This window comes from Podarcis gaigeae (assembly GCF_964106915.1).
Source record: "Podarcis gaigeae genome assembly, chromosome: 9".
In the NCBI taxonomy this organism is placed as follows: domain Eukaryota; kingdom Metazoa; phylum Chordata; class Lepidosauria; order Squamata; family Lacertidae; genus Podarcis; species Podarcis gaigeae.
The window spans coordinates 38,560,192-38,578,326 of NC_139685.1; the positions used below are offsets into that span (position 1 = coordinate 38,560,192).

Here is an 18,135-nt window from a genome sequence, read left to right on the forward strand (position 1 = left end):
GCACACATACTATAGTTCTTATTTTATCATTTTAGTTGGTTTTGAATCTATGTATCTCTCAGTGCCTTAGGAACTCAGTGCCTATAGGTATTGTTAATATACAGTAAGAGCTGTTCGACAGTGGAATTTGCTGCCAAGGAGTGTGGTGGAGTCTCCTTCTTTGGAGGTCTTTAAGCAGAGGCTTGACAACCATATGTCAGGAGTGCTCTGATGGTGTTTCCTGCTTGGCAGGGGGTTGGACTCGATGGCCCTTGTGGTCTCTTCCAACTCTATGATTCTATGATTCTAATTCACAGGGAGCATACATATGGTTGGAATAAAGAGCCTCAAATCCTACACGGGTGCACTTTTTAACATACAACAAAGGGATTCCCATTTAATGCATTTTGCAATCATACATAGTATGAAAGATCCCATTCCCCAAAGACAACCTTCTCATTCTTCTGAACATAATCTCTAAAAGTAACAGTAGCCTGTCATCATCATAATCCTTAACACAATAAAGGCGGGATACTTTTGCTTACTATAGGCAGTGGCATGGTACTACTATAAATATTTGTCAAATCAATCTCAAACACACAATTTCAGCCTGACTGGAGAGGAGTTCAAGCTTTATTTTGAAAGAGTTGAACACAATTTAATCACTCCTCTACTCTAGCTAAACATTCAGGACATTGAAGTGCCAAAGAAATGAGTAACAGAATTTACTTCATAACTCACTGGATGTTTTTGTAATTATGTCATACTTCATTTTTTTCTTTCAAACAGGGCCGCACAAGGATTACTTTAACATAAAGGGTTATAGGCACCATGCATTGAGTTGAGTTTAGTACAATAGGACAGTCCATGCAAACGTTTATCCCATGCAGAAATGAAAATGAGGAGGTGGAGGAACCAATAGCATAGCCAATGGTCTATTCCCAGTCTCTGTGTATTAAGGCATGAAGCATACCTTCATGATATAGGGACGCTATGCACATTTGGGGGCAAGCACATAGAATCTGGAAAGTTGTCCAGCATTTGCTTCTATATGGCATTGCTGGCATCCTTCCCTTCGCCACCCTATCATGCTGCTATTGCTCACAGCTTTCCAAGGTCTATATAGGGGGCGGCACAAGCACATTCAAAGAGGTAGAAGGTCTGCACTGGAATAAATGCAGAATCAAAAGGATTTGAGTTAGCAGTCAAAAAAGAAAACAACTCGCAACCGTTTTTAAATACTGAAATGCGTTTAGAGTCAGGATGGGAGTTGCAAATCTAAGATTAGGTTCCCCATCTTTGCCTTCGTATAACCATATTTTAAAATACTTTCTATTCTCAAGGCCCAGATGGTTTGCGTAATCACAGATCAAGGCTTCCGGAAACTACACTTTATATAGGAGGAGCAACTGCACCAGTAGAGGGCACTAGTGAAGCTGCTTACCTGTGGAGACCTGCACCAAGGAATCCTCCTCCATGGTACCACAGGTGTTGCTATGTAGGAGAAATTGGCTGGGGAGTAGGAGAGTTTCATTCTCTCCCCCAGAAAAACGGCCAGCAGTTAATGGTAACTAAACTCTTCATTGTTTCAGAATGCCCTCTTATGCTGGAGTAGCTGAAGAATAGCTGGCACAGTGCCCTCCAGATGTTTTGGATGGCAGCTTCCATTATCTCTGATCAGTGGCAATGCTGCTGGGGCTGCTGGGAGTTGCAGTCCACAACCTCAAGGCACCTCATTGGCTACCCCTGGAGCAGTGTCTAGAGACTTATGCTGCATAATTGTAGTGTTTTTCCTCATGACTAAATAACACAGTGATGTTTCTACACAAAAAGACCACACACAATCATTGCTATGATGGGCAAAATAAATCAGCCTGATGTGACAGTTCATCAGTATTGCTAAAGCTTAACTTGTGTGTAAAGTATATATCATCCACCCAGCCTCACCCAGCATTAGTTCAGTGGAAGATGCTGTTGTGTAACATTAAGCATGATGTCAGGATATTGTGGGGTGGGAGCCCCCCTCTCAGTCACCCATAGACCAAGTTTGACCAGTAGGCAGGGCTGCCTTCCTGTCAGCCACCTGGTGTCACATTGACACCAGGCCACCAATTTTCCTATGTCAAAATCAAATTGTGCCAGCAAAAGCGTAACACTTTGCAAGCAATGGCGACCACCAAGGTATCCTGAATCCCTGGCCCACCTGGCAGCAAGTCAGTATATCAAGTCCCAAATCCGGGATCAATCCATGTGTCCAAAGTCTCATAGAGATCCTGGAGTATCCAAGCTAACAACCAACAACGTGGGCAGATGCAACACTTCAGCTCTGCTTCCCCCTTTTGTACTTTGCATGCTGATTACAGCATCTGGGCTTGATGAGGCATGTGACCCCCACCTGTTCCTAACCTACTCCAGCTGAGGCATCACACACCTCCTCCCAGAGCTAGCAAGCCTTACCTGGCCAGATAGTGAGCTGAGGGCCCTTGCCTGCCTCAGACTCCCTGCCTGCTGCTGCTCCCTACGCCTCAGAGTCTGTGTTCATGGAGAGTGAACACATGTTCTGGCTCTGGTGATGAGTCCTGCTGCTCTGGTTCCTGTGCAATGACCCCCAACCCCTCGCCATCCTCCATCACCCTGTGAGTATTTCCTTTGCCATCCCCTGCTTGCTCTGGTGTGTCCCAGTCCTGGCTACACCCCTCGCCGGGATCCTCCTCCTCCTCCCCATTGTCCTGCCAGTTCATGACACAAGGCCTCTTGCCACGATGCAGGGCTTTGCTGGCACTGTTGCTCTGCCTGCCAAACCCACTTTTGGCCCAACCACGTCTTTACCTCCCCATTATCTGACATCATATATGGCATTGGGTATACGGCAGGATTGCCTGGTTTTCCTGAAATGGCCTCGCAAACCAAATCGGAAGGTCAGGCAGGTCAAGTTATGCACGTGGGCTGGAGGTTCCCCTTTGCCAGGATATACAACAGGGAGCAAACACTTTTAAAAATGTAGGCTGCAATCATACAACCATTTACCTGGGAGCAACTCAATGAGGCTTACTTCCAAGTAGACATGTATATTGCACAGTCAGCCCATATCAGCTGAAAGTATAGTTGAAATGCATAAATTTAAAACTAGACAGAATTTCAGAATTCCAATTCCCTATGGTGGATTTCAACCCTTTTCAAATTCTAGTTTTGCTTTCTTTTTCTTTTTAATGAATAATAACAATGAAAAATAATAATAACACCCACAGAATTAGGAAAATATCATTTGAAGTTTGCAAGAAACTTCTGGAAGAAATAGCATTGAAAATGTTTCTATGCCAAATGTTTCTATGCCAAATGCTGTCCTATCCTGAAGGCTTTTTAGGGTTTATTCCCTCAGCCTAATGCTGCAATAGTATAATTACTGCAGGATGGCAAGAAAACTTGGCATAGCCATCACCGAATGTGTTAGGACATTGTAAAAAAATGGAATGGGTAGGGTAGGTGGATTCTGTTACTGAACCAGCAATCTGATACATGCTTGTTAATCTAGATAATATCTAGAAATTATCTAGCAGACATGTACTATTCCCGACAATTTCCACTGTATTGAGTGGTACTGGACACAATCCTCAAAAAAAATGATAAGCTTAGAAGCATGCCCTTAAGATACAATGGCTACTCTTTGATTATTCAAATAAGAGAATTAATTTCATGGTTGACTGTCTCAAACATAGGAAGCTGCCTTAACTCCAAATCAGAAAGTTGGTCCATCCAGCTAAGTATTGTCTACACTGGCTGGCAGCAGTACTCTAGGGTTTCAGGTATGGGATAGAACCTTCATGCCAAGCAGGACAGTGCCATATAGGGCTGTGAGATAGATAGATGATAGATAGATGTCATGCTATCTTTTCAACCAAATTAAAGAAATGCCTAAGAGATTATAACTGTATTTTTGGACTTACAATTGATGAGAATTTGATGGCACCATCATGGTTTTAAAAGGGAGAGAGAGATTGTGAATTAAAATGTAGATTGTTTTTATTCAATGATCCATATTTTGTCATAATTCTTGCATAGCTCTGTAATGCCCTGTTCCTCATATCTCAAGATAAAAAAAACCATTGATCACTTCTATGTAAATTTCACATGGGTCAACATTGTTAAAGAAGGGTGCAGCTTAGAGACTGGGACCTGTGGTTCAGCAGATGTGGCTGTACTCCAAAACCAGTCAATCCCAGACAACATGGCCACTAGGGATGATGGGAGTCCAACAGCCTATGGAGGACCATAAGTTGCCCACTCCAGGTTTAAGCATAACAGCCAAAGCCATGACACAATATCAATATCAGAAATGGGAGGATAGGAGATGTATAACCCTTCCAATATTACCGAACTACAAATCCCATCATCCCTAGCATGCTTGCTGGTGGGATTTGGAGTTCCACAACATCTGGAGGGCCACAGGTTCCTGGTCTATAACCCTACAAAAAGGGCAGGGTTTATGGCCCTTTATCTCACACCCTGGGAATCCTGTGTACCACAGGTGCCCATGGCATACTCTGTACTAGAATCACTATATTGATCTCCAGTTAGCCCTGGGTCCCTGTGATATGTATACAATATATGTACTCAGGCAGATTTGTTTTGCTTTTGATTACTGTGTAATGTATCTGCAAATATCAGAATATGGAAAGTGCCCCCCCTCCCATAGACAAAATGGCTTACTAGAGTGTAAACATGCATTGTAAGCATAATAATTTGTTTCTTTTTGACAGCATGAACGATTTCCTCCAGCTGAAGAGTTTGAAATAGTGGCTCGATACAGAAATCCCAGGTAGGGTTATTTGAAGGCTGCTGTGGGGTTTTGTTTTTTGTTTTTTAATTGATCTATAAACAATTTCTTTTTACTCTCCTATATGGACTAACCTACCATAGAAGTGATGGGCAAGATATAAGTAGTACTGTCCATATTATTCACTTTGAATGGAATGGCTTAAATAATTACATCTTGTTATGACTCAGTGATGCTAAGTGGCCTTCCAATGTGATGACAATATCTGCAAGTAGGAAGGGCTTTACAATTAATGTTATGCTGAGCAGCTTAAATTACAGTTGGCTAGAAAGAATTCAGCAAATACTGCCCACATGAAACACTCTGTGTATATTAACCAGATGAGAACAGAGATACTTGCCTTCTCGGTTTTCCAGTTTGGCTGCCCACTGTCAAGGCTTAAATATGTTCATGTGCTCAGCTGTGTTGCAGAGGAGAGGAAGGAGACAGATGCCAAGTGCCATTTATTTTGGTGCCAAAACAAGGCCAAGATCATCACCAGCAACCAAAATCCTTTCCTAAGGAGAAATTAAATATTGCTCAAAGCGCCATCTCAAATCACCAGGGGGAAAAATGAATCCTTTTCTCATAAAACCAAGTAGTCAACACTCTGATCCGGTGCCTCCACCCCTCTTTCCCAACTCATTTGAAGTTAAGCAATTACCTGACTACCCTAAACTCCGAAGGACATGTATAGGTTCCATACTTGTTTATGCTTTAATTCCTCCTGGAGTAGCAGTCAATCATAAACACACACATACACATAACCAAATACATTTTCATATCTGAAGGAGGATGGCAAATATATTAATATTATTCACAATGAGACTATGCACCAGCTCTGGCTGCAATAGTGTGAAGTTCATAAATCCTACTAAAGTGGAAGCAAAATTGTTTGTCGCACATTCCTCCTTCCTTGAGTACTGACTGAGTTCCAGGGCCAGTACTGCAGCAAATCTGCAGGTTGCATTTAGAACAACAACTTCTTACTTGCTTTGCTAAACTGCCAAGCATATTCTGGGTATATTAGAACATGCATGCAATTGCTTCTGATACAAGACGACAGTAGCTCCGACACTCATTCCATGAGTGAGGCTGGGCCTCAGTGGAAGCAGGCATACCGCTGGGAGAGCAACATGAGTCCTGACTGTGTGTCATACTTGCAAGCTTTGCTGGCTGCTGTTACTACACCAATTCGTTTGCATCTCCAGCAGTGGAAATTGCTGAAACAAATAAGAATCAGTGCTCTAATTGTGCGCGCGCACACCCTTTCTTCTCTCAACATGCACATTTCCTCCCTAGATGGATCAGATAATAGCCAATACCTGAGTTCAGACACCCTTCTGCCAATAATTTTGGATGGCATAGGAGTAGGTGCCTGCCTCTCTCCTCTGTCATGTACCTAAGGTAATGGGGGTCCTTTATGTGGGTTGGGGTGATAGCTCAGAGCTGGTGTAGTGTAGTAGTTAGAGAGTCAAAACAGGGAGAGTTGGATAAGTACTCTTCCTGTGACTCACTCCTTGTTGTGTCTGGGCTGTATAGTCTCATCTTAAAATCTTGGCCATATGTAACAGCAGCATCTCTGTGATTTTTTAAAAAACTTAATATGATCCATGTATGGTTCTGTTATTGTTTGCATGGTTATGTTTGTACAAATGTTGATCATAAATCAATTACAATTTTTTTTTAAGTGTGTCAGTCAAGGACCTAGGAGACCAGGCTTCAAATCCCCACTCAGTTATGAAGTCTCAATGGGCCAGTCTCTGTCTCTCAGTGTAACCTACCTACCAGGGTTGCTCTGAGGATAAAAGGAGGAAATCCATGCATGCCACTTTGAGTTCCTTGGAGGAATGGTCAGATATTTAAAAAAATGTAACAGGCAAACATGTTGCATGCAGGAGACCCCAAGGTTCTTTTTTCTGCAGCTAAAGTTAAAGGGCTTTCAGGTAGCTGGGGTGGATACAGAAAGGCTTCTGCTAGAGATGTTGGACAGCACATCAAACCAGACAATGCTGGTTAAAATGGAGCAATGTCCTGACTTTGCGAAAGGCTCCTTCATGTTTGTGATTCTTTCTTTTCCAAGAAATAAAAATTAGGGGACAAGGGTTCACGAACTGGGACACTGCACCGACTGCCTACTTGACAGGATGTGGGAGAGGGGAAGAGATACCCATTTTACCACCTCACAGATTGGAATATGGGCAAAAATTTAGGAGCTCAGTTAAGTCCATGGCTAGTCTTAATACTAAAAGTCACAGTGGATTTGAAAGGTAGCTACAGAGATGCATACAATCAGTGAATGGAATGCTTCCCAGATTGAGATTCTGGCTTGGCACATAGTTTAAGATCCTGGCTAGTAAATTGACATTAAATCACAATTGTCCATTTTGGGCATACTGGGGAAATGCAACTTAATATAACTGGGATTGACACACCATTGAGGAAGGGAGTAGGTGAGTGAAACTCATTCCCCAATTCTAAGCTATGGTTTAATTAGCTGGGAAGCATACGTATGAGCAGAGCCAATGTTAATTAAATTAATATCTCAAAACAGAGCACAACCCTTTAGAAAAATAATGATGTTTATGCCAACAGCACAAAGCACTGATAACCATTTTCAGTGAAATGCTGCTGAAGACACTTAGTCCTCAGTTCTATAATAAGCTGTGGGAAACATTTCTGGATGATTATATTCCCAGAAAATTAGCCTCCTCTATCATATACCCAACTTAAATGTGAGCAACAGCCTGCCTAGTTATTCTAAAATGTTTGGTATTGCAATGTATATGTATTTTAAAAGATAAATCAATGTAGTGGTCTAGTTATTGCTACTCAGTTGACAATTGCTACTTTTATATTAGCACAGCAGACATGGATCTTACACCTTTTCCCAGAGCTCCTAAAGCATTTGTTGCTTGCACTATGCTTTTGGCATTCACTATGAGGGAATTCCTATGCTCTCTTCAGACTGAAACCATGAAAAGCAGCACTTCCTTTTTGAGGTTCAACTTCCTCAGAAAGCAACTAGTGACCATAACAGAGCATTAAAAAAAAACAAAAAACCAGCAAGTGAAAATACATATGCAGTGGTGGATTTCTGTGGAATGTTCCAGGGTACTGTGGAGAGTTCTGTGACTTTTCCAATAGAGTCACAGTAGTGATTCCTGTCTGGGACCCTCTTCGTATCTTGTTCCTCCTGATGTGTTTAATTGCGGGTTGCCTGTACCAAATGTTCATGCTCTGAGCCATGTTTTACCCATGACTTGGCGATCTGAGGGAAGAGGGGTGTAGCAATGCTCACCAAGTGCCAGAGACCAATGGCCAGCCCCTAAAGTATAAAACCGCCATGTGATAAATGTTTGTAAAATTTGTCTGCACAGAGGTACCTTGGAAGTTGAACGGAATCCATTCCGGAAGTCCGTTTGACTTCCAAAATGTTTGGAAACTAAGGCACGGCTTCCGATTGGCTGTAGGAAAGTCCTGCAGCCAATCAGAAGCTGTGGAAACACCGTCTGATGTTTGTTTTCCAAATAATGTTCGCAAACTGGACCACTCACTTCTGGGTTTGTGGTGTTCAGGAGCCAAAATGGACAAGTACCAAGGCGTTCGACAATCAAGGTACCATTGTATATGGGTATTTGCCTTTTTCCAAGGCAGACCACTGGTTCATCTAGTTCCATATTAACAACACTGTCTTGCAGCAGCACTCCAGGGTGTCAGCCAAGAGTCTTTCCCTCATCTTTTAACTGGTGATACTGGTGACTGAACCTGAGACCTTTTGCAAGCAAAGCATGTGTTGTGTCACTGAACTATAGCCCCTCCCATGCAGGTATGGGCTCATGCTCATCATTTTCTCCTCAGTTTTTACACACATTGCTCAGCTGGACTGGAATCCTATTTCCGGCTCTTCTCCCACCAAAACCACAGTGTGTACATTTAAGGTCATATGTAATTCCCGAGCTTCTGGAAACTAAAGCTCATCAAGCCATGATGGGAAATGAAAGGCACATGCCTTTATCAAAACTAAGCATTCCTGTTGAAACACACAAGAGGAATACGTAGAGCGCGGGTGGTGACACACTTTTGCCCTTTTGAAAATAGCACACACCAGAAAGGAATGTAATCTGAACCAGTAGTTAAACTAGCACAGATGTTACTGGTAACATGTTAAATATATTATTACTACTACTATATTATTTCTGATCAAATGTGAAATTTGGTCCACTTCTGGATTCCCCACAAGACATAATATTTTCCTAGTTGGATTAGGTAAATTACGGAACTGAAGTCAAGTTCTGAATGTTTTTCAGCTGGCAACATGACTATTTTTGTTACAGTCCTCACAGAGAGAGAACTCCACAACAGTTTCTCACACCCATATAGTATTTGTTCATATTTCAATTGACATATCTTATGACTGACTTCTCAGTTTGTGTTTCAGTTCTTGTTAGCTCCACCCTTGGGCTGCTATTACACTTTTCTTTCTTTTTTTGCAGTTCCTACCATCCCTTTGTTGTTTTTGTTAGGGAATACTTTGTGTATTCCACAGAGTGAGCAAATCAGGTGGGTGGGATGGGATTTCCAAGTAATTCATATTAAGGACAAAAGATATCAGCTGCTTGTTTTTACTTCCCATTGAGTTTGCCATTTCATCTTTTCAAAACAAAGAAGCTTTTTTTCAAACTATAATATGTATACATCTCTTATAACTACTGTTCCTTTGTGTAACCTGAGTGCAAGTACACATGCAGTTTCTGTGTTTGCAGAGGTTGTTCTACAAGGTTGGGAGAAAAGGCTATATTCAGACCACGGGGTTTTGATGCCACTTTGCACTTCATGAATTACCAAGAGTTCTCAATTTGTCTAGATTTGGTTTCTGAACTTGGGTCACATCCCACACTTAAAGCACAGGGGCTCCCCGCACCCAAGAAACATGGAAACATTAGTTTACCCCTCACAGAGATACAGCACCCTTAACAAACTACAGTTCCCAGGATTTTTGGGGAGGAAGCTACTTGTTTGGATGTGTACCTGGCCAGTCTGCATGTGGCAGGATAAGAGTCAGGGCAAGTCTCTATAACCATGTTAGAATTCTTCTCATGCATTCACCCTCTTTTCTGTAGGGAACAGCAGGTTAAGGGAGGGTATGGGGCTGCATGGGCTGGCTCACCCTCCAGACACTGAAATGCACAGGTGGGCAGCATGGGCAAAGCCAGGATTTTTGTAAGGCACGGCAGGCTTTTGTTAGGGTAGGGGGGCATAACCTTGGTTAGGTAAAGATAAAGGGACCCCTGACCATTAGGTCCAGTCGTGGCCAACTCTTGGTTTGCGTGCTCATCTCACTTTATTGGCTGAGGGAGCCGGCGTACAGCTTCTGGATCATGTGGCCAGCATGACTAAGCAGCTTCTGGCGAACCAGAGCAACACATGGAAATGCCGTTTACCTTCCCGCTGCAGCGGTACCTATTTATCTACTTGCACTTTGACGTGCTTTCGAACTGCTAGGTTGGCAGGAGCAGAGACCGAGCAACGGGAGCTCACCCCGTCACGGGGATTCAAACCACCAACCATCTGATCGGCAAGTCCTAGGCTCTGTGGTTTAACCCACAGCGCCACCCGCATCCCTAACCTTGGTTAGTTAAGTATTTTTTATGGATTTTTTAATTGATTTAGAGGGGCAGCTGCCCGCCTGCTTGGCCATGCCCATGGTGGGCAGCTTAAGAAAGGGCTCTCCACAAAACTGATGTACACAGGTAGAACTCCTCCACTGGAGGGCAGGGATCCTGATTGGTCCAGAGTCTCTTCCTGTCTAGAGAGCCCTTTTCCATGTCATCTGAATGTATGGAAGGCATGGCCATGACAGACACCAGCAGTGCAGGTGGGGCTAGCCTGTGCAATCTCATGGCCTCTCCTATCTTGTGTGCGTGTGCGTGCCATGTAAGCTTTATTTGAGTGAAGAGGGAAATGCTCTATTTACAACAGGTGGAGTATGTGAAAGTAGCACTTCCTGACATTTCTGGGCTGAAGATTCTCTGCTTCAAATTCTAACAGCGTGTAGATGAGATAAACGTGTGTTGCATTGCATTTACTGTGGCCATGCTGCCCTGTTGGTAGAGTAGGTTTCATCTCCTCCAGCTTTGATCAGACAGAAGTCACTAACATTTAAAAAATGCTATGAAAAAAGGTAGATAAACCAGAAGAGAGCTAAGAATAACTGACATTTCTCTTATCCATTTTTGTTTCTTTTCAAGAACTAGATATCTCTCTCTCTCTCTCTCTCTCTCTCTCTCTCTCTCTCTCTCTCTCTCTCACACACACACACACACACACACACAACTCTTTGTAGTTGTGCATATGTCTTCATTTGCATAGGCACACTGCAAATGAGGGGATTACCGTATGTAAGAAATACTACATTATTTTTTCCAGTACTTTTTATGTTTTGCCTGTCCACTTCTGGCATGGTACTGATCACCAGATCAGGAATGACCACAGAGCCCGTCCAAGTAAAAATACACAAATGCACTGAGCAAAGATGCATACAGTGGTACCTTGGGTTACAAACGCTTCAGGTTACAAACACTTCGGGTTACAAACTCCACTAACCCAGGAGTAGTACCTTGGGTTGAGAACTTTACCTCAGGATGAGAACAGAAATTGCGTAGTGGCGGTGTGGTGGCAGCGGGAGGTCCCATTAGCGAAAGGGCGCCTCCAGTTAAGAACAGTTTCAGGTTAAGAACGGACCTCTGGAACGAATTAAGATCATAACCCGAGGTACCACTGTAACCCGAGGTACCACTGTACCGACTTCACAACCTTATGTTAACAGCATGGGACTATTTTAAACTTTCCTGCTTCCTGGGCAGTTCAAAGTGAATTAAATTGCAGTGCTATTTTTAGAACCATGCTTACATCTTCACTATTAAATAATTTGGGTTTACTATTGCCAACAGGCTATAAAGCAGGCTGAGGAACTGAATTCAATAGGCTGGATCCTTAATTCCTCCATCCCAGCAGGTCCATTTTGACAAAGTGGGCAGCCCTGCCCTCCTCCCAAGGTTAAAAGGCGCTTGCTCTCTATAGCCGATCAGCAGGTACAGCAAACCACGTTGAAACTCATCTGCAGGCGCAGTTTGGATTGATTTATCTCCTCTGCACATACTGTCTGCTTGAGACCCCACAACCTGAAGGCAGACCTCTTTCTATAGAAGTCTACTAGGCAATAAGAGAGGGGGCTTTTCAGCAATGCCCCCCCACCTGAGGAATGCTCTTCCCAAGGAGGTGTCCACTATACACACTTTTTGTGCCACCTTTTATTCCAGGCCTTTTAGTAACTGTCAGCGTTTTAAACCGTGGGTAGGGAAACTAAAGCCTGGGGGCTGGATCCGGCCTGCAGACAGTCCAGGAATCAGCGTGTTTTTACATGAGTAGAATGTGTGCTTTTATATAAAATGCATCTCTGGGTTATTTGTGGGGCATAGGAATTCATTCCCCCCCTCCCCAAAAAATATAGTCTGGCCCCCCACAAGGTCTGAGGGACAGTGGACTGGCCCCCTGCTGAAAAAGTTTGCTGACACCTGTAATTTAAACCATCTTTTATCAACCATTATTTTAATATTGTTTCCTGGGATTGTTTTATCTGAGCAGGATTTTTATTTACACATGTGTCTATGCTTGCAAGATGGATTCTGTTGTTAATTGTTGACTTGTGTAGTTTAGTCATGTTTTATATTTGGTACAGTACTTGTTATATTGTTTGCTGCTTATTGGTTTTAAACTGTAAGTCACTTACAGGCTTTTCTCCATGGGCAACCCAAATTTAGTAAATAGCAGCAGTTCACTATATATATATTAATATGGCAGATGGTATTCGTGAGCAATGCATGCAATTAGGCAAATCTTTAAAGAGAACTGATTGCAGAAATTTATTTCTTAAATTTATATCCCACCATCCCTCCCAAAGGATCCCATGGCAAAATGTTGAAGTAGTGTTTTGTTTTTAAAAAGAAATTATTCTAACCCCTACAAGTCTTTGAGTTCTTAAACTGTGCTGTGACATATTGAGACTGACTGGGTGGAGAAATTTGTTGTTTTGCTTCCTGCATGTATGGATAACCAGATGGATGAGGGTTGGGTGTTGTTGTTAGGCTGTTGTTTTTTGGCATTCTGCTAAACAGAGTGGCATGTGATGTGTTACTCCATCTTTCAATGTGTGAGCTTTTCATCCACATTAATTCATTATTGTAAAATTGCTATCAGAATGTGTTACTGCATTTCATGTTTTGAACAGCTTAAGATGAGGCAATGAGACAAATAGAACGTTCTGTTTTCCTTCTACAAATGGGCTGAATAGTACACGTAGTACACTCCCATTTAGAAGCACATTTAGGGCCAGATATGTACCTTCCCTTTCATCACTCACTGAGATTGAAATCTTGCACATAGGCTTCTTTACTACAGACAGGCTTCAAAGTGTGGGCAGTGCCTGGCAATGTGCCCAGTGCCCAATGCTGAAGATGGGATTCCACACCTGACCAAGCACATGAAGCTGTTGATGGTTTGCACTTAAATCAGGATTGAAAACCAGGATCAGACTGCAGTATGCAATCCTGGTTTGAGCAGAACCATGGCTTCTGCTAACCACGATCACAAGCATTCGCTCTCAAAATGAGCAAACACAAAAGCTTGAAGTTCATGCTTGCTTGGAATGCCAAAAAAAAAAAAAAAAAAAACCAACATGGTTTGGTTTACATCTGAATAGCTCCAGGGTCAAATGACACATGGTACTGAATAGGTGGCTTTAAAAGGAAAACTGCAAATAGAGGCAAGAGCTGAGAGCATGAAAGGGGGGGGGGGCGTAACACTTTCCCTCAATCTCAGACCTACCAGCTATAAGCCCCTACATCCAGGTGCTATTGAACGTTTCATGGTGGAAGGGAGTTTATATTTATCATGGGAGGAAAGCTTTGATGGGCGATTTTTCAGTGGGACTGCGGTGGGCAAAGGAGGATTAATTCTCACTTCTCATACACCACAGTCCTGATCATGCTCCTGTGCCTATAGTAAAATTAATTGCCGTAGTTTAACAAGCAAATAGTGTGCCCTTCTGCCCTTCAACATTGTTTCCATTTCATGGAATACCTACACAGGTAAGTGCTTTTCAGAGGCATCAACCTTTGTCGCCTTTCATGTTCGCAAAAGCTGCCAAAAGAGCAAAGCTGCTCTAAAGTTACAAAAGATGGCAATTAATTGTCACAGACTACAGTGCTAAGAGCATTGATGTAATTAAGGTAAAATAGAAAAGAACTATGGTGTTTGTTAACAATAAAAAACAGCTGCCTTTGCTACTTCTGTAACACTGGCAGAACTTTTTGTTTCATTTTGTAACACACACACACACTTCCTACAGCACTATAAAAGGCTACAAAACAGGCAGGAAATTGAAACATTCAGAGGAATGTCCTCAGGAAATACGATTGCTGTGAATATGTTAACACAGCCACTTAATATAGGCCTATCTTAAAAAGTTTTTTTGCCATAATTACTATTTACCTCCCTTTGCATGTGCATTATGGAGATATCCCAACTCCACCAGTGGCAAAGACAGTACAGGAATGTCTCCATGCTGCGTTTATTAGTCATGTAAACACAGAGTAGCTATTTTCAGTTTCCCCTGGCAGAACAAGCCACCTGGAGTTTATAGGAATCATTAATGCTGTTAGTAGAACATCAGTAGTAATTAAAGTCCTTTCCAAGCAGGACTTAGCAATAAATATGAAGTTTTTTTTAATCTCCCAACCCTTGTAATGCCAGAACCAGATAATGAAATATGCAAGCGAAACAGTTGTGATTATCTACTTCTATTGCAGTGAGTTAAGGAGCCCCAATGAAGAAAAATGAAAACCAGTTGCCAGTCCATTAACTTCTCTGACCATGACAGGATTTTTACCTAGGAGTCCCTGGTGCAGAGGCCTTATTTCCCCCACCCAACCCCCAACCCTTTTGGGAAGCCGCTTTGAAGAGGAAAATAGGATTTGCTTAGGTTGCATTACCTCAGAGTAATTTGAAGCCCAGCTGGAATCTGTAAGTAGCAATCAGCATTGTGCCTGTGACATCACCATGGCACTGAGACATCCCTTCTCTACAAACAACCGCCCACCCCAGTCTAGGGCAGTGTAAATGTCATTTGTCAGCGTAGGAAGTCATTAACACAGACACACGCCACAAAAGTGCAACCTTAGCTTTTGCAGACGATCCGTACCTGAGTGCAAGGTCGGGCTTCTCAGATGCAAATAAAAATAAAATGCATACACAGAATGCCAATCCCCACCCCTAATAAGTCCCATTAAACATCTCGTTAAATGATAATTAACTTTAGTCAGCATCATACTGGGGCATGGTGTGCTCTCCCTTCATTCCCCTCCTTCAGAAGTAGGACGAAGATTAGCTGCAGGAGATAAATGTCTTCAATATACACCCCACTTATACATGGCTTATTTTTAATACCTAACAAGCCTCAGAAAGCTATAAGTCCCCCAAACCTTCGCTAGTATTTTGCTCTGAAGATTCACCAGTTGGATTTAAGGCAAATGAGAGTCAGTTTCTACAGCCACCAATAATTATTTCTTACCATGTCCTGAGGGGTTATTACCTCATGCTCTTTCCTACATATAATGTTCACCAGGGCTGGCCCAAGACGTTTTGGCACCTGAGGCGAACCACAAAATGACATTTCCTCCCCTTAGCAGGGAAGAAAGGGTGAGTGAAGAGCAATATCAGGAACGGGAAGGAACAAAGATCTACACCAGGAACAAGGGTGGGAACAAGAGACCAGTAGCACCTCCTATTTGCTAAGAGGCCGCTGTGGCAGCATCGGCCTTGTGGGGGTCAGATCTGGCTTCTAAGGAGAATGCTGCAGCTGGTGTTGCCACTGCGGCAGCAGCTGGTGCCACATTCCTTGGAGGCCGGATCTGCGGCCCGTGGATTCAACCCCCTGAGACAGTCACCTCACCTTGCCTCAGACATGGGCCAGCCCTGATCTTCACATTATGTTTACTTCAAATGTGTAGTGGTGGTTTCTTTCTTTGTTTTTGTTTAAAAAGCAAATAGTATATGCAGGGAGGGGGTTTGATAATTATGGAGATTGGAGTGCATGAGTAAAGGAAATTTAATTTTTTTGTCCCTTGCTGCAGTCATGAGGAAAATCCTCCTTTGAAGCTGATATTTGTGAGGGTAGGACAGAACCCCTCATTGCTCAGTATTCATATTCCATCCAAAGGATTATTTTTTGTTGTTGCTGTTTATTAAATTTGTATACTGTATATTTAATTTGTTTATTAAATTTGTATACTGCCCTATTACCATAGATCTCAGGGTGGTTCACAACATAAAATAAAAATATAAAAAGATGAAATACGTAATAAAAATAAAGACAACCCAAAAAACTGCATGAAATAGTGACTCCATCCCTGGTTTAAATAGCTTTTATTACCCCATTCAACACCTATTTTTTTCTAGTGTGTATTACAATTCATCCCAAATAATAACCATAGTTCAATGGTGATGAAAATGTTAGGCTGTAACAGCTTTTAACCAGGGGGAGTTTTTACATTTCCTTATGAGGACTTCTATATCAGCATATGTACAATTTCATAATAGGTAACTAATATACCTATTTACAGTCATAAATCTACAATTCTGTTTGTGAAATTATCTGTCACACATTCAAGTCCAAGTATTATAGGGGCTTGCACCAAAAAACTTATTGGAAAAGGTGAGTTTTGAGGAGGGGTTTTTAGGAAGGAAGAGCAGTCAGCTCAAAGAGGTATTCTAGGAGACAGTTCCTGACTTAACAGTAGGAGAGAATGCATGGAGTCATTTCAGGCCCAGGCAAAGGTTTCAGCACCTGAGAATCATAAAGGCATGCTTCTAGTCTTTAAAACTGGAAATGTACCCCTGAAAGTGAGTGAAGCCTAGTTAAAATTTCTTAAGAAATAAAGGAGTGAAGTACAGCAGAAACTGAATGCGGTAATAGACACAAACCTCCTTAATTTACATAAATGTCTACACGTTGCAAATTTTCGTTTTTTCTTGGCACATTGTAAAGTGTAGGATGCGCATATTGATAATGAGCAGAACTGTCTGGAACAGAGGATATCAGTTGCGGGCACCTTCCATGCTATCAGTATTACCTTCCTTAATAATAAAGAGTGCGGTCAAAATTTACCACATGCTTTGATTGAAATTGGGTAGGGCCACTGCTGTGCTTTGGCCCCTGCGGGAAGGCAGTTCCAGTCCCTCAAGTCAGTCAGCAGGCCATCCCTGGAATAGATACAGAGGTCTTTTAATAACTGGAGATCTTGTAACAATAGACGTAATGGACAAGAAGTATCTTGCTCCATAGCCCTAACACCATGCCATTGCATCCCGTAGCACAAATACAATATAAACATCGCACAGGCCTAGAGGAACATTTCCACTGAATTTACTTCATGAAGTGGCTAAAAGAGAGTGCCATTATGCCATTAGACCAGTTTGTTAGCTAGCGGGACTATTCTGAAAAGGCAGAATTAGTGCTTTTGTTCTTTATTATGGGGTTTTAAGAACATGACCCTAGGACACTCTTCAAACCTTTTACAGTTTCCACAGCCTTCTTTGAAGGCATGTATGTAAGCTAAAACTAATTCTCTCAGGGAATATTCTTGAAACAAAAAAAATTCCTTCCAGTAGCACCTTAAAGACCAACTAAGTTAGTTCTTGGTATGATCTTTCGTGTGCATGCACACTTCTTCAGAGAGTGGTATCTGAAGAAGTCTGCATGCACACGAAAGCTCATACCAAGAACTAACTTAGTTGGTCTTTAAGGTGCTACTGGAAGGATTTTGTTTTGTTTTGACTATGGCAGACCAACACGGCTACCTATCTGTAACTGGAATATTCTTGAACACTAGTATTTCTCATTAGAGTCAGGGATGGCAAGAGGCCTGTTTGGGACAGAATATGTGAACCTTCAGCTTTAACCTGGTATAATATGCCAAATGTTTGGGAGACATTCTCACACACTTCTGGCCTCTTTCCGCTCATCTGTGACATGATCTGATGTGCTGGCTTTCCACTGCTTTGAAATGGAGGGTGGGAAGGTTTTTATCACCCCAAGTCCATTGCTACCAGGCAGCACTGCTGTTAATGGCATCTAAAAGGAAAACAAATTACACTAGGCAGTGGTTTGAATTGGTAAGATTTCTGTCCCCCGACAGTGCTCAGTTTGTGTGGTGAGAATTGGAATTCATTTTTAAAAGGTGAGGCAAACTTGACAGGGCAAATGTTAAAAGAGGCATTAAGGA

The 18,135-nt window shown here is 42.3% G+C and overlaps 1 protein-coding gene and 1 long non-coding RNA gene across 7 annotated transcripts in view; one reads left to right on the forward strand and one right to left on the reverse strand.

The window, feature by feature from the left end:
* LOC310852563 overlaps positions 1-17,492 on the reverse strand; it is a 48,980-nt gene extending 31,488 nt beyond the window's left edge. Inside the window, exons 1-2 of one of the 2 annotated variants that reach the window (XR_014568267.1) lie at positions 17,019-17,492; positions 5,154-5,310 (exon numbers count right to left, since the gene is read on the reverse strand). This is a non-coding gene — a long non-coding RNA (uncharacterized lncRNA). Of the gene's footprint in view, positions 1-5,153; positions 5,311-15,443; positions 15,551-17,018 lie in introns of those variants that run through there. The other variant, XR_014568268.1, reaches the window with a different exon arrangement.
* Positions 1-18,135, forward strand: part of SPMIP2 (sperm microtubule inner protein 2) — a 36,793-nt gene that overhangs the window by 3,310 nt on the left and 15,348 nt on the right. For 4 of the 5 annotated variants that reach the window (XM_083756055.1, XM_083756056.1, XM_083756053.1 and 1 more), the window contains exons 2-3: positions 1,323-1,546; positions 4,737-4,795. In XM_083756055.1, coding sequence (XP_083612181.1) covers positions 1,323-1,546; positions 4,737-4,795 — 283 coding nt within the window. The remainder of the gene's footprint in view (positions 1-1,322; positions 1,547-4,736; positions 4,796-18,135) is intronic. The other variant, XR_014568109.1, reaches the window with a different exon arrangement.